At 48.0% G+C, this 14,849-nt stretch overlaps 1 protein-coding gene across 1 annotated transcript in view; it reads left to right on the top strand.

Moving 5' to 3' along the window:
* MYO3B (myosin IIIB) overlaps positions 1–14,849 on the top strand; it is a 504,101-nt gene that overhangs the window by 34,887 nt on the left and 454,365 nt on the right. Inside the window, exon 8 of the mRNA XM_075529130.1 lies at positions 13,809–13,954. Coding sequence (XP_075385245.1) covers positions 13,809–13,954 — 146 coding nt within the window. The remainder of the gene's footprint in view (positions 1–13,808; positions 13,955–14,849) is intronic.

The following is a 14,849-nucleotide window of genomic DNA, read 5'->3' as shown; positions in this document are numbered from 1 at the left end:
CAGGCAAGTTATTTAATATCTCCAATTAATAAAATGGGAGAGGGGTGTTAAAAGAGGTCACATGGGGAGGAAAACCTCCCGCAAAGAACAAAATGAACTAATGTCCCCAAAGTGTTTTGCCCAAATGCCTGGTTTAGAAAGTGCTTTAGAATGCCCTCACGCATGAAACAACACAAACCACCACAACCAACAAACAGCAGCCGCAAGAGGAAACCCAACCTACCCGTCCTCGAGAGAACCCGTGCGCTGCAGACTGCACCGATGCTCCACAGGCTTCAGCGGCTGATTTTCCACAAGTCTTCCCTTCCAGGGGCTTCGGGGTGAATTTGCACCACCAACTGTCAGCTGGGAGTGGAGCATGTGGCCATTTGTGCCGCTCAGGACCCTGTGTCAACTTCTTTTCTTCAGTGAGACAAAGAGATTGGCTTTCTTCTGGTTTTGTTTGTTTTTTTAGAGAACAGTTAGAGTTTTTAGCGGGGAGGAGCCCCTTCTGGCTCCCGTATATCATGGCTCTGGTGTTCTGTGAACACCACGTGGGGGTGAATGAATGTGAGGGTGTGAACTTTGGCCTCCATTTTTACCTGGCTCTCATTATGGGGCTGGGGATTCTTACAACCCTGGCCCGGCTGCTGGACACACTGCTGTGAGGGTCTGTATCTCAGGAGATTCAAAAGAAGTCCACAACTTTACACCAGTGGCTGAAAGGCCAGTGTGTCTCTCCTAGAGACCTATGAAGGGAAGTCAAAAAGTTTTGTTGCCAGGGTTCCAGGTTATACGCTGGGCTAGTTACTTCATCTGTTGTCAACTTGACAATTAAGAGGGAAGGGGAGGAGTTTAGTCTGTCAATCAGATCACAGCTTGATGACCTCATTTGGAGGCGCTAAGGAGCTCGCTGGAGGCAGGACACACACTCACTCCCTTTGAGATGCACTTGCTGATAAGACACATGGAGCTACGCTAGAGCCCTGGAGCTAAAGGAGTCATGTGGAGACCCCTGCCATGGCTGAGATCTACAGCCACTGGATCCACAAGACTTTCCACTTTCCTGCATTCAGTGTCACTGCAAGTGCTTCATGAGTCTGAAGAGGAATTTATAGATTTGTATCAGACATATGGGCTAATACCGCACTTATGGACTTGATCTGGACTGGGCTGGGATGTTTTCTCAATATTCAATTGTTCTTGCATATAAAGCTCTTTCTTATACACATGTGAGTGTCTACGAATTTGTTTCTCTAGTCCACTCGGACTAGCACATACCCACACAGGTTTACTCTAAACAAAACCTGTTCAAACACTCTGGGCCATGAGTGGACGGCTGCAGGCAAGTTCTTTCAGTAATATACTGGCCTGACTCTTGTTAACGCCTTAGAAAATGAAGTGCCATGAAAACTCCGGCTCCTCGAGGAATCTGCTAGGTGAGTGAAATTCAATCTTGCGGCAGGGTAATTATGAGAGGATATTTTTCAAAGACCCCCGGAGGATCATGGGGCCTTATTAGAGAGAAATGGTAAGGATTTGGTGAGAAAAAGGCCAAGCAAATTATGCCAAGGAATTTTTTCCCCTCCCATCTCAACAGTGCCCCGCTTGTTTCTTGTGGGTAGCGGGCACTGTCCTTTGAGAATTCTTTTGGGAAGCCTTCCCCCATCTACCCTACAGCGTTGATCTTGCGCCTCCAGACTTCTTTTTGTTTCCCCAAGTTAGAGAATATTGCAAAGGGTCATGGTGTGAGTCCCATGAGGGTGCCCAGTCTGACATTTTGATGTGGTGTGAATCATAGTGTGTAGAATTCTTCGAGAAAGGGTTAAAAACAAACCCTCTAACAAATCTAAAGACAACCCCAGCACTGTCAGTGAGCTGATCCCGCTCCCAGCAGACCCACGTAGGGTTCTTGACGCGGCGAGTCTTCCCGGGAGCAGAGAGCCTCCTCTCTCCACCAGGGAGAGGCTGGTTCACTCGTGGTGCCCGCAGACAAGCCCACAGTGTTGCCAGAAGTCCTTTTGGGGGAAGTTTGGTAAAAACACCAAAAAGCTCACCACCATTGAGTCGATTCCAGCTCACAGCCACCCCATAGGAGAGGCAGACTTGCCCCCGTGACTTGATCTTTCCCGGAGCAGAGAGCCTCGTCTTTCTCCATTGGAGCTGCTGTTGGTGTCTAATGGACCTTGCCTAACGGGTAATCCCGATCCCACGGGCTCCTAGTCAGAGAGATGGAAATAGCGCTTCCAGGCGAGTGTAGACCCAGATGGAGGCTATGCTGGGGATATGCAATACCTTCGCATGTTGATATTTTTGCTTAATAAAAGGTGTCTATGATTTGGTGCAGTACTTTTTGACCCACCCACCTACGTATCTGAGACGCTGAACCATTTCCTTTCTCATTTGGTTTGCTTCGGGTGCCTTGTGTCAGCCTTGAAGGAACAGGTGTGTCCCTCCTGATTCTAGGGCTGCCTCTGCCCGAGTGTGCAGACCGGGAAGGTAGCCCAGGTGCTGAGGCTGTGCCAGGATGGACTGCTTGGGTACAGCTGCAGCTTCCACCCTCCGCTCCAGTGCTATCACCCCTCTCAGTAGGAGCTCCGGGGGCAAGTTGAGTCATATGTCATTATGGAGGTGGGGGGCCGGCCCCGGAGGCAGCGGTGACAAGTCATCACCCTCCTCCTGTCGGGTCTAAGTATAGGACCCCGTCTGAAGATGTCAGGTCCCAGAAGCACATGAGGCCTAGCCCCAGGGGCCTCTGCTCAGCGCAAAACAAGAAGTGTCAGGCGACAGCTCAAGGGGCCCTGGTAGCATGGCAGTTACATGCTGGGCTGCTGTCCACAGGTCTGCAGTTTGAAGCCACCAAGTGCTCCACAGAAAACAGATGGGGCTTCCTACTCCCGTAAAGAATTATCGTCTCAGAAATCCAGAAGGGCAGTTCTGCCCTGTCCTGTAGGGTCGCCATGAGTTAGAGACTGCCTCGATGGCAGTGAGTCTGGTTGGTTTCTATGCTTCAGGGATTGCCCCCACCTTCCTTAGCGTTAGAAAGTCCCCTCGACCCCCTCTGACATGAGACCGCAGGGCATTCCCAAGGGCATCCTGGGGTGGGCAGTGTCATCAGCCAAGGGAAGGACAGACACCAGAGGCTCCTTATTGATGAAGGGGTAGGACCCAGCTGGGGCATTTAGTTCTTCAGCTTGGTTTCGATTCCTTCTTATTTTTCAGATGCGTCTTGAAGAAGGGAACATTTCCCCACCTCCCTCTCTCATTATTAATTTCGGGTTGTCGACTCATGTTTCAGTCTAATTGCATCCTTGATATATGACCTTGGGCACATTTCTTCACCTTTCTGAATCTCTTCCATCACGTGGGGTAAGCACTCCTGAACTAACAAGCGGTAAAGTGGACCGGGTTGTGGCGGTTCTGCTTGTTCCTCTCTAGGAGCAGCTTGGTAAAAATAGCGCACAACCCACAGAAGGGAAGGGGCAGTGAGAGGGGAGAGAGGGACAGAGCAAGGAGAGCAGGCAGAAATCGCCTCTGAAGAGGAGGTTGAGCTTAAGTACACATGGAAAGTTACTGTGGTCACGGTTTATGCAAGGTGAAGTCTGGTTGGCAATAGCCCAGCATTCTCTGCCTCCTAAGAATGGCCAGGGAATGCTTCCCTCAGGAGGGGAGTGGAGAACCACTGATTTTGCTCCTGGGTTGGCCATGAACCCCTGAGGGACTATGCTGTGTGAGGTTGGATATGTCAACGTCCCCCTCAGGACCTCAATACCATCTTCTGTGACATAAATCTCAAAACCCATCCCCACGGAGTAGACCCTGACACATCGTGACTGTGTAGGACAACAGAGAACTGCCCCATGGAGTTTTCAAAGCTGTCATCTTTACAGAAGCAGACTGCCACGTCTTTCTTCCGCAGACCGGCTGGTGGGTCCGAAACACTGGCTTTTCAGTCAGCAGCTGAGCACTTCTCCACTGTACCAGCAGGGGCTTTGCCCTAAGGGGGGTGCTCTGAATGAACCCTAAGGTCGGCCGTACACAAGATGTCATGAGTGGCGACAACTTGATGGCAGCTACCAGCCACAGCAAGGTCCCTCCCTGTGCCATCTCCGGGGTGGGGAAGTTGCTAGACCAGGGAAGGCATCTGGGATTTTCCCGGGACTCTGAGAAAGGATGCTCCTCTGGGAGTCGTGGCGAGTGGTCAGGACCAGCACAAATGTCGGCCCTTTCCAGGCGAGTTCTGAGGTCTTGACCCTGAGGACAGGGTTTACCGCGTTCATAAGGGTACGTGGCTTGTCCCCAGGGCTTCAGGGAATTTAGGGTACAAAAATCAACGCTGTGCGACGACCTTGGACCCAGAGCCAGGGCTCCGTTGCCTCCAATAGTCACAGTGAGCCCTGTCTTGTCGGAAATGGATGCTGCAGACGAATAGTAATCATGGAATTCTTCATTTGCACCTCGTTTTAATCCTCAAAGGCTTAAGCTGAATATTACGATCCTGGGAAAAGACATCACCTTTTACTTCGAGACCATTGTGGGTTTCATGGACACAGTAGAAATTGGTTCTGGCACTTTTTCAGTGTACGCAATACCGATCCAGCCCAGAAGGGTGCTGCTGGAGAGCGAGCAGTTCCTGGCGGGGCTTCCCAGGCTCTTCCAGAAGTGCGGGTTGTCAGGCAGCATGCTCATCACCCACAAGAGGTGTGATGGTTGAACTAAACCCATCCCCAGGGACGGTTCTGTGGACACCTTTGAGTCTTCGGACAACAGATGTCTGCTGAGAGCGCCGGGTGGCAAGAAGAAGAGCAGGACGGCGGTGAGCTCCAAAGGAGTCAGTCCATTGCAGGTGGGCCCTGTCAACCTGCTCCGAGTGAACATGAACTGGCTGAAGGCGAGGGGCAAGGAGAGCGAGAGTAAGAAGAGCGAAGCGCACAGTGAGGACGCTGTGCAGCCTGCTTGCCCCACTGACTACCCAGTGGCTGTCTTCCTTCAGCCACAGGGCCAGGCTTCCGGGTCCCCACTCGTCATGGGCTGTTTCCATATGCGATTTTGAGTCACTTTGGAGGGAAAGGGCCAAAGAGGGGCTACAGTGTTTGCAGGGGGAGTTGTGTTAGAAACCAGTTACTTCTCCTGCTCTGGTGTCTGTTACATGTGGTATATTCTTCCCTGTAGCCGTCTGTGTGAAGAGCAATGTATCATTAAACCCTTTATTTAAAAAAACCCAAACAAAATATAGATCCACTCCTAGCCTTTGTCTCAGTTTTCTGAAAGAACTGAAACCGTCTGTCAATTCTAACTCCGTTCCCCCCACCTGCCTGTAACACAAACAAACCTCTTCTCGGACCCTTTCTTGAAGGCGGTTTTCCTACAAGGGAGAGGCTGGTTCAATTTTGCCCTGTCTTAGTTTGTACAACTTTACGATGTGTGTCTGGAACAAAAAGATGGAAAATATTTGCTACCGGGATGTTTAGAACTGCAATCTGCAGTTCCAGAGAAGACACACTATTTTAGAGCTCTGTGCGATCAACAGCATTTATCAATTATGCCGCATGGATTGGGTGAGCAACATGAAGAATGTCTTGTTTATTTTCCCACCTCCCAGCCCATCTTATTTGCCAGTCTGTTGGCTGCACTTTGGGACTCAAGGTCAGCCAAGGATTCATAGCTTCAGGTCTGTTTGTCCTCCCTCTCTTTAGCTGAACTTAACTCGTGAGATAGCAGCATTGTGCCCGTGTACTTGAGTGCAATTTTAATCTCCACCTTTGGGAGATGATTGTCACTTGCATAGGTGATTTGAATAGGGTAAGAAATTGGAATGCGCCAGGCAAGCTGATTGATGTGTTCAGTGACTAACATTTTTTAAAAAGGAAAATAACTTTTAAAAAATGTAAAATGATATTTTTGTGTGAGATGAGGTCCATATTGGGTGTGGTTTTTCTTCTAGCTGCCGCTGCTGCTCCTGTGTGCTTTGACAGTGTTGGTTGAAATAATATTGTGGAAAGAGATTTCAACCCAGCAGCGCTTTGATGGAGGTCTCGATAAACGGTTTAGGGTAACGATCTTGTCTGTCTCGGTGTTCCAAATCCAGGCGCTCCTCTGCGGTTCTTATCCCCTTTCCCTCCAGTCTAGTGCAGATGTTCCTTGTCGATAGTGAGGACTTTGAGATAAGGTGAGACTGTCTTCTCAGACTCCTCAAGCGTAGGCCTTCCTGCCAAGAGTCAGAGGGTGGACCTCACCATGGTTGTGGGAGCTTTTCTTAATCTAGACTGAAATGAAACTATAATCTTGTGGCATTGCGTGGGGTCACAGTGGCCTACAAAATTAAAGTCCACCCCAAACCAATAGGAAGGGGTGCAGTTGGGAAGGATGTTTCTTGAGTTCTTCTGGCATTAAGGTAGCAGGAACCCAGCTTTATGGGCAAGACACCACCTTTAGCCTGTCAACTTAGTGACAGAGTTACCCCACCCACCCACTTCAGTGGAAGAAAGAAGCATGTCTTGACTGCCAGAGCCACTTGAGGATGACGCTACAAATGACATGCGCAGGAGAGAAAGATATACTAACAAGAACCAACCAATGAGTGGAGGGCCACATATGTAGATGTATAATCAGCAAAAATGAGAGAGCTTCAAAAAGTTTGTGGGAAAATGGAGTTAAAAGATAAAGGAATTTTTCCACGAACCTCTTGAAGCCCTTTTGCATGTGAATGGGAAGGTGCAGCTGAGTCCAGATGTGTACGGAGAGGTATCTGTGTGTACGTGTAGGTATAGGTAACTGAGTAACTGTGTAATCATAGAGGACACAGTTACAGACTCTTCTCAGGCATAACCAGACACTTTATAAGAATGGCTTTCCACAACAAACTCAGGGAGAAGGGAACACCAAGAGATCTAAAACTGATATTGAGGAGGGCGTATAATGCCTGGTGGGGTTTGAACAAGTGCAGTGCATCCAAAAGGAATTACTGAGAGCCAAAGGGAGGGGCGGGTATGAGAGTAGGATAGGAGAAAGGTGAAAGAAAATATAGGAAAGAACTAGGAGGCAAAAGCTATTTATAGGGGTATAGTATGTAATATGTATATAATATGTAAATATATTAATTTATAATGAAAAGTATAGAGGCCAATGTACACATATTTATATGTTAAGTATTTAGATAGCAGATGGACTTTGGGCCTCTACTCAAGGCCCCCCTAAACCTAAGAACACTTTGTTCTAATAACCTGGCACTCTTTGATATTCATCCTCCTGAAACGATCGCTGAAGGCAAAATGGGTACACAAGCAAATGTGGTGAAGAAAGTGGATGGTGCCTGGCTATCAAAAGATGTAGCATTTGTGGTTTAAAGGCTTCCAACAAGTAGTTATCTAGCAGGAAAGCAAATAAGCCCACATGGAGGAAGCACACCAGTCTGTGTGATCATGGGGTGTTGACTAGATCAGGTACCAGGTATCAAAAGATCCCAAACAAACAATTTTATTGATGTGAAAGAGGGGGGTTGGAGTGGAGGCCCAAAGTCCATCTGTGTTAGTCCGTATAGAGTAGAGAAACAAATCCATAGAAACTCATAAGTGTATAAGAGAGAGTTTTACATGAAAGATAATTGTACATTAAGAAAACATCCCAACCCAGTCCAGTCCAAGCCCATAAATCTGATATTAGCCCATATGTCTGATACCAATCTATAAAGTCCTCTTCAGACTCATGAAACACAGGCACTAATGCTGAATGCAGGAGGATCACAGGCCAGTGGGTAGAAAGTCTTTGGATCTAGTGGTGGTGTAAGCATCTCAGCGCTGGCAGGGGTCTCCACGTGGCTTCTCCAGTTCCCAGAGCATGGAGTCTATCAGCATAGTGCCATGTGTCTTGTCAGTCGAGCGTTGTCTCAGGGAGTGAGAGAGAGAAGTGTCCCCTGCCTCCAAGGAGGAAATACCAGAGTTCCCAGAATTTTCAGGAGAAGGCCATGCCCACACAGAGGTCTCATCGGTTATTTCTTGATTGACAGGCAAGACTCCACCCCTTCACTTGTAATCCTCTGAATAATCAGATTATGTAACTACTACGCCATCTGTGACAGCCACCCTTTGCTCCAAAGGGCACGTGAACCAAACCATTAGTAAAAATGATTTTCCTGTCTCCAGCCGCCCTCAGAAAGAAGAGTGTTTGGCAGCCAAGGTGGTAACAACTGCACGCCCGCCTCTGGGTCACATAGTCATGGACATTGGAACTCGGGTTGTAAGGGCACGGCTATTGCTAGTCATCCTGGCAGGCCTGGATTTCCTCCTCTTGAGACAAGCGGCAGCGTAGTTCACATACGTGCACCAGAAAAGCCGCCAGTTTGCATTTGAAGGTACGAAGCTGGGCATGCGCCATTAGCCAGCATCCAAACAATTTCTCCCTCCCTGAAGCTCTTCTTCCTTCACGGAATTATCACATAAGCAGCCTATTTCCATTGACCTTGAGACCGACAGAAGATTGACAATTAAATCACCTCAAGGTTCTGGCCACCAGCTCACATCTAGAATAAGCTGTCCATCCTCCCTGCCCTGGCTAAATTGCGTGGGAATATCAGCCTCTCAGTCTGAGCGATGACCCCAAGATCGCTTACTTGGAGATCCCAGAATGATAGAGCTGGAGGGGAGGGGCGAGAGATACTCATTCTGACCTTGCCGTTTTGTAGATGGAGAGCGTGAGGCGCAGGGACAGGGCTCAGAAATGCCGTGAGCTTGGGAAACCACCCAGGACTCTGATCATTCCGTGGACCCGAATGCCAGCTTTCTTTGAGACATTCCTACCCCTAACCTCCCATATGAAATCACTCTCAGAACCTTCAAGTCTGCCACTGACCTCTCCCACCCGCTGTGCTCACCTCCTCATTCTAAGCCACCAACATGCTTCACACTCCTCCAACCAAAGCAAAGACTCAAGGTCAAGAAGCATTTCGCTTGCCTTGGGCTGGCAGAGGGGGAGGGGAGGGGGTGACTGTGACAGGAGAGGGCTGCTTGAGTGAGGGTCCCAGGTCTTCTCTCTCCATCCCTTACAGACCGGAAGACCCAATACACTTACTTGCCCAATGCCCCCCTCCTTTCTTCGTGGAGCACCCTAACAGCTGATTCAGTGAGTTCGTTCTCTGGAAGGTCACCTTCTCAGGAGGGCAAGGAAACACAGACAATCGGCACCCCCAAGCATCCTGACTTGGAACACAAGGGAATGTTGACCTAAGGAGAATGACGTTTTTTCGCTCCTAAGGAGCTAGCTGCTGGCTTTGGTGTTAAGTAGACAGGGAACCCAATCACAAGATGTGTTGACCTTCACTTAGGGTGCGGCATCTCAGAGGGCTTCTTTCAAGCTCCCAGCAAGCACAGCCGAGTGCAGGCCTCTTCGCTCCTGCCAGGGACCAGTCCTCATAGGGAGATGCCATCTCTGCCCAAGTTTTCTCTGAGAAGATGGAGTTTAAGAGACAGAACCTCAAAAAACTTGCTTAGTTTGGTCAAAATGTTAAGAGCAGACACTGATTAAGCCATTTCTTAATAGGAGCCCCTAGCGGTTCATATTGCAATGTGTTTTCTTAGCTATCTGTTTACAAGGACCAATTCTGACCCGACAATGACTAAGGCTGTGTGGACCTGAGTGAGATTGTTAACCTTTCCATGCCTTGTTTTCTACACAAAGTTTTCTTAGTACTTCTTACTCATGGCCATCCAGGCAATGGGATTCCTTCCAACTCATAGCAAGCCTAGGGGATGGACCAGAACTGCCTCCTGGGGTTCCTGAGACTAAAAAGCTTTACAGGAGCAGATAGCCTCATTGTTCTCCCAAGTGGTGGTTGGTGGCTTCAAACAACTGACCTTTCAGTTAGTGGCTCAGTGCATAGCCCGCTATGCTACTAGGGCTAGTGCCTACCTTATAGAATTATCGATGATTAAGGTTTTCTCTCCAGGTTCTCCTACTCTACCTGGTTACTGGGTATCTCATTGCTCTTTGTGAATGACTAGGTTTTAGCATCCTTTCTATACATTTTCTTGGAAGTCTGAGCTTAGGGAATTTCTGTCACATTATGAGCTTAGTTTTGGGCAGAGAAGAATTTGGCCAAGGGATGCTTTGCTATTAATCAGACAGAGCCAAGGATCATGTCTGTTTGTAAAGAATAGTTGAAACCAGATCAATGTTTTGAATATTTTATGATAGCACTTGAGAAATGCCAGGATATCATCATTCCCACATTTGGAAGGGTTCTTGGAGTTGCCTTCCATATCTCCTCCAAGATGGCGAGAAGGCGATATGAATTTCGTCCCTGAAGTTCTGGGCACTGGGCACTAGACACCTCTCACAGGCTGGCTGAGCCAGACGCGATCTTCCTCTGAATGCCTGAGCATCCGGAGCCCGTGTCCTTTATTGGACACTTTAGCACACGTTGCCTTAGGATATAATTGTTGTCATTTAATTATTATAGACTCATTTTATTTATCAACTGACTGTTGGGGCAGAATGGAGTCTAATTGTCTTTCCTTCCCTGGAGACACCAGCGTGTTGCGTATAAAAAAGATAAACTCCGGGTTGATTGATGGGTCTAAAATTATGTTTGTCCCACACTTTTATAAATGTCATTTCTGAAAGGGAAGGTGTTGAACAGCCTTCTCTGGAGATCTGTAAAAATAGTATCATTTCTCACCTGCTCGAGACCAAGGAAGTAAGGTCTTCAGGGGGCAATGAAATGACTTCTGCTTCTGAAATTGGATTATTTGTATTTCGGTTTGAAAGCACACTTGAAAATAACGTGTTAAAAATAGGACCGGATCCTTTTTTCATGGACTCTCCCCACCCCCACCCCCAACCAAGGATCCTGTTTGGAAACAAGACGAGAGGATAGAGTGTAATTAGGGGAGCAAGAGCGGGGTTGGGGGTGGGGTGGGGTAGGGGTGAAGGCAATGGTAGGCATGCGTTGCCAGACCACTTAAGAACAACGAACTGTGGAGAGCACAGGTAGGTCTGTCTCCACCACACTGATAACAAACGACCACAAACCCAATGGCACTAAGCATCTCGGGTTCATCAGCTTACAGTTCTACCTGTCAGATGTCTAAACTGCGAGACAAAAGCCAACTTCTCCATTTGGAAGTCTCATTGACGCATCAGACTTCATGTACGTAAAATGACCCCTCCAGTCTTCTACTCAGCTCAGACTTTTGAAGTTGTCCCCAATTCCTTTCCCTGTCGCATCTTGTGGACATCCTAGCAACAAATCTAGTTGTTTCTACTTTCAAAATTATATCTGGAATCTGATTGTTTCTCACTCCCACAGTCACGACTCTCCACCTTTCATCTGCTTTTGCTTCTTTTTGTTTTGTTTTGCTTCTTCATGTGCTGCTTCCATGTCTTCTCACCTCAGCCCCAGCTGCGTATCGTGTTACATATGAGTGAGACTGTCTCCCCCTCCATTCAACACGTGGTCTGTGACCTGTGGTTTCAGCACAACTTGGAGTAAAAGTCAAAGACTTTAGGGAAGCAGTTCTCAACCTGTGGGTCGCGACCCCTTTGGGTGCTGAATGTTCCTTTCACAGGGTTCGCCCAATTCATAACAGTAGCAAAATGACAGTTATGAAGTAGCAACGAAAATAATGTTATGGTTGGGGGGGTCCCCACAACACAAGGCACTGTATGAAAGGGTCACGGCCTGAGGAAGGTTGAGAACCACTGCTGTAGGGTATCCTTGTCAGGCACTCTGACTCTCTGGGCTCTGGACAGATGCATTGCCTGACCAAGATGCGTCTCACCTGCTTGCAGACGTGCGTCACCCTTGGTCCAGGAGACCATTTTTAGGTAAAACAAGAACCTCTATTCATAAGGTCACTATGATTCAGAATCAACTCAAGAGCACTGAGTTTGAGTTTTTGAGATCCCTGCGTAGGAGAGACCTGGTGGAGTCTTGGGCACTCACTGGGCTGCTAACTGAAAGGTCAGCAGTTCCAAACCACCAGCCTCTCAGAGGGAGAAAGATGAGTCAGAATGGCCTTGAGAGGGGTTTATTCCTGCGTAATCTTTTCAGTTACTTTATATGCAAAGGTGGACAATGAAAAAGAGAAGCCAGAAAAAGAATCGAAGTGTTTGAATTATGGCGTTGGTGGAGAATATTTAGCATCCTTTCTCCAGGTGGGAGAAGGGGGGGCTTTAACTTCTGTGAAGAGTTACAGTCTTGGAAACCCACAGGGGCGGTTCTGCCCTGCTGTATCCCGTCTCAGCACATCAGAATCGCCGGGATGGCGGTGAGCGTGGATGGACTTGCAGAAGAATGAGCAGGTCGCTCTCAGAAGAGGGATCCCTTGACGACTCTTCCTCAGGAGCGAGCATGGTGAGGCTTTGTCTCGCTTGTTTGGGATGCACCATCGGGTTAGATCAACTGACGGATGCAGTGTCTTCAACAAGGAGCTTCAATGGAGATGACACAGGACCAGGCAAGGTTTGTCATGTCACATAGAAGGTTGCCATGAGCCAGAGCAGACTCAGTTAACATCAGTCTCTCCATAACCCTCGCTGGACTCCTGCATTCTCCCGATCACCAGAGGGTGCAAGGCTATCTGAAAGGTTCCTTCGCAAAGGATCCTCTAGGTTCCACACACCACAAAAGCATGGCACACTCGGGCCTCTCTCCTGGGTTCACTGGTCTCATACTGGTCTCATGCCCCATTAGGCCAGCAAGGGCACAAGGCCACAAGGGCAGCCCAAGCGGCAAGTGCTTGTGAACTACAAGCCAGCTGTAGCAGTTTGAGGAGGGGGAGGATGTTCCTGGAGAGAGGGAAGGGGAGGGAGTGTGTGTCCTGCTTTATAGTAACCCCATCCATTCTCCAGCATCTTTGCTGATCACTTGGCAGCACTCTTGGGGACTATGGTAGTGACTTAATCTAGTGTCAATTTGGGACTTGAGAGGATTAACAGTGAAGGAGTAGAGTCTAGTCTGTCAATTGGGTCATAGCCAATGAGGCCTCTGTGTGGGCATGGCCTTCTCCGGAGGATTCTGGGAACTCCTGTATTTTCTCTCTTGGATATGGGAGCTGTTCTCTGTTCACTTGTTCACTCCCTGAGAGATGCTCTACTGACAAGACACATGGCACTACGACATGGGAGCTGGAGAAGCCACATGAACTCATCCTGATGTATCCAGATCTCTGGAGCCGAAGAAGCCATGCAGAGACCCCTGCCAGCACTCAGATGCTTACAATGCTTACAATGCCACTGGATCCACAAGATTTCCAACCCACTGGCCTGTGATCCTCCTGCATTCGGCATCATTGCACGTGTTTGTTGAGTCTGAAGAGGACTTTATAGATTGGCATCAGACCTATGGGCTACTGTTGGACTATGGACATCATCTGGACCGAGCTGGGGCGTTTTCTCAATAGTCAATTGCTCTTGAATATAAAGCGCGTTCTTATACTCACGAGTCTTCCTGGATTTGTTCCTCTAGTCTACCAGACGAACACAGAAGTCACGCATCGTTGTGAACAGTTGCTCTTCACGATTTATCTCAGTGCCCGGGAGGGATGGAAGGGCAGGTGCGGTATCAGTCACCCTCAGACCTTTCCTTGCGCTGTTTTTGGCACAGAGGTGATCCAATGTATGCATACGGAATTGAGCTGACACACATTTAAAAGGCCTATCGGATGGTAAATCATTCACACATAAAGTAGGTCAACAAGGCAACTAGCTTATTATTTAATTCCATATCCAGTCGCTGAGGGTACCAAGAAGGGGACTCAGATCAACCAATGGTCTTTCCGGGCGCCTGAGGTGGCGATGGGGTTGACGTGTTCTGTTCTGTTTTTTTCTGATAGGTCATTGCTTGTGAACAGCAGCATGACTCCTCCTATGACGCTCGCTGTGACGTCTGGTCCTTGGGGATAACAGCCATTGAACTCGGGGATGGAGACCCTCCCCTCTTTGACATGCATCCTGTGAAAACGCTATTTAAGATTCCAAGGTAGGCCACTAGATGGCGCTCTTAACCCATTGCTTCTTCTTGGCTCCAGCCAAGAATAATGAATCATTCAGTTTCTCTCCAAACCTGAGAAAACTTGACAGTAAAATGTATTTCTTTCTTTTCTTTTATTTTTTGGGAGTGGGGTGGATGTTTCTAGAAGATTACAGACTCCAAAGAACTATGTTATAATGATTTCATATTTTCAGTCATCAATATCCCCCCCTGAACGGTTCATCTTTTAAATGTTTTGCTCAGATGCAGTTTTTGATGAATTCGTCTAAGTACCGGTGTTTTCTTTTGCTGTGTAATCACCTGGGTCATCGCCTCCTCCCAGTCAGACTCTTTCTTGAGTATTCAGGAAAATTCTGGGGTTAAACCATGTCTATCACATTGTTGTGTCCCCTCCAACCCACTAAAAAAAAAGTTACATCATGTGTTTTACTCATTCCCGACCCCTTCACTTACGTCCCCATGGGGCACTGTGTTGACAGAAGTCTATTTGCAGAGTATTTAAATGCAAATCCATTTTGTAATGTATGCATCTATCAGGGGTTTGTAGGAGAGATTTGGTTATATAAAGCGCAGACTGAATATTTTATTGTAGGAGTTTGTCTTTCCTGGGAATCACGTTGGTGCTGGCTAGCTCTCGGGTCTAGTTCTGGAAGACAAAGCTGGCAGGGGGCTCCGTCCAGACCTAGCTGTGGATTGACAGATGATTTGTCCCTTCTCGTGTCTCTGTGAAAGGCAGGTGGGCGTAGGGCTGCTGGGAGCAGTTGAGTCCTTTCCACAATCCAAGTATTGGCCTTTTCTTATCTGCACAATCACACAGCACTCACAGCCTTTAAAAAGGTCTCCTGATTGCAATTTGCATTTCTGATTAGATCTATTTATATGC

The sequence above is a fragment of the Tenrec ecaudatus genome, chromosome 13, assembly GCF_050624435.1.
Source record: "Tenrec ecaudatus isolate mTenEca1 chromosome 13, mTenEca1.hap1, whole genome shotgun sequence".
NCBI classification, from domain to species: domain Eukaryota; kingdom Metazoa; phylum Chordata; class Mammalia; order Afrosoricida; family Tenrecidae; genus Tenrec; species Tenrec ecaudatus.
The sequence above is the reverse complement of the archived record's forward strand: the minus strand, read 5'-3'. Positions and strand labels throughout refer to the sequence as shown.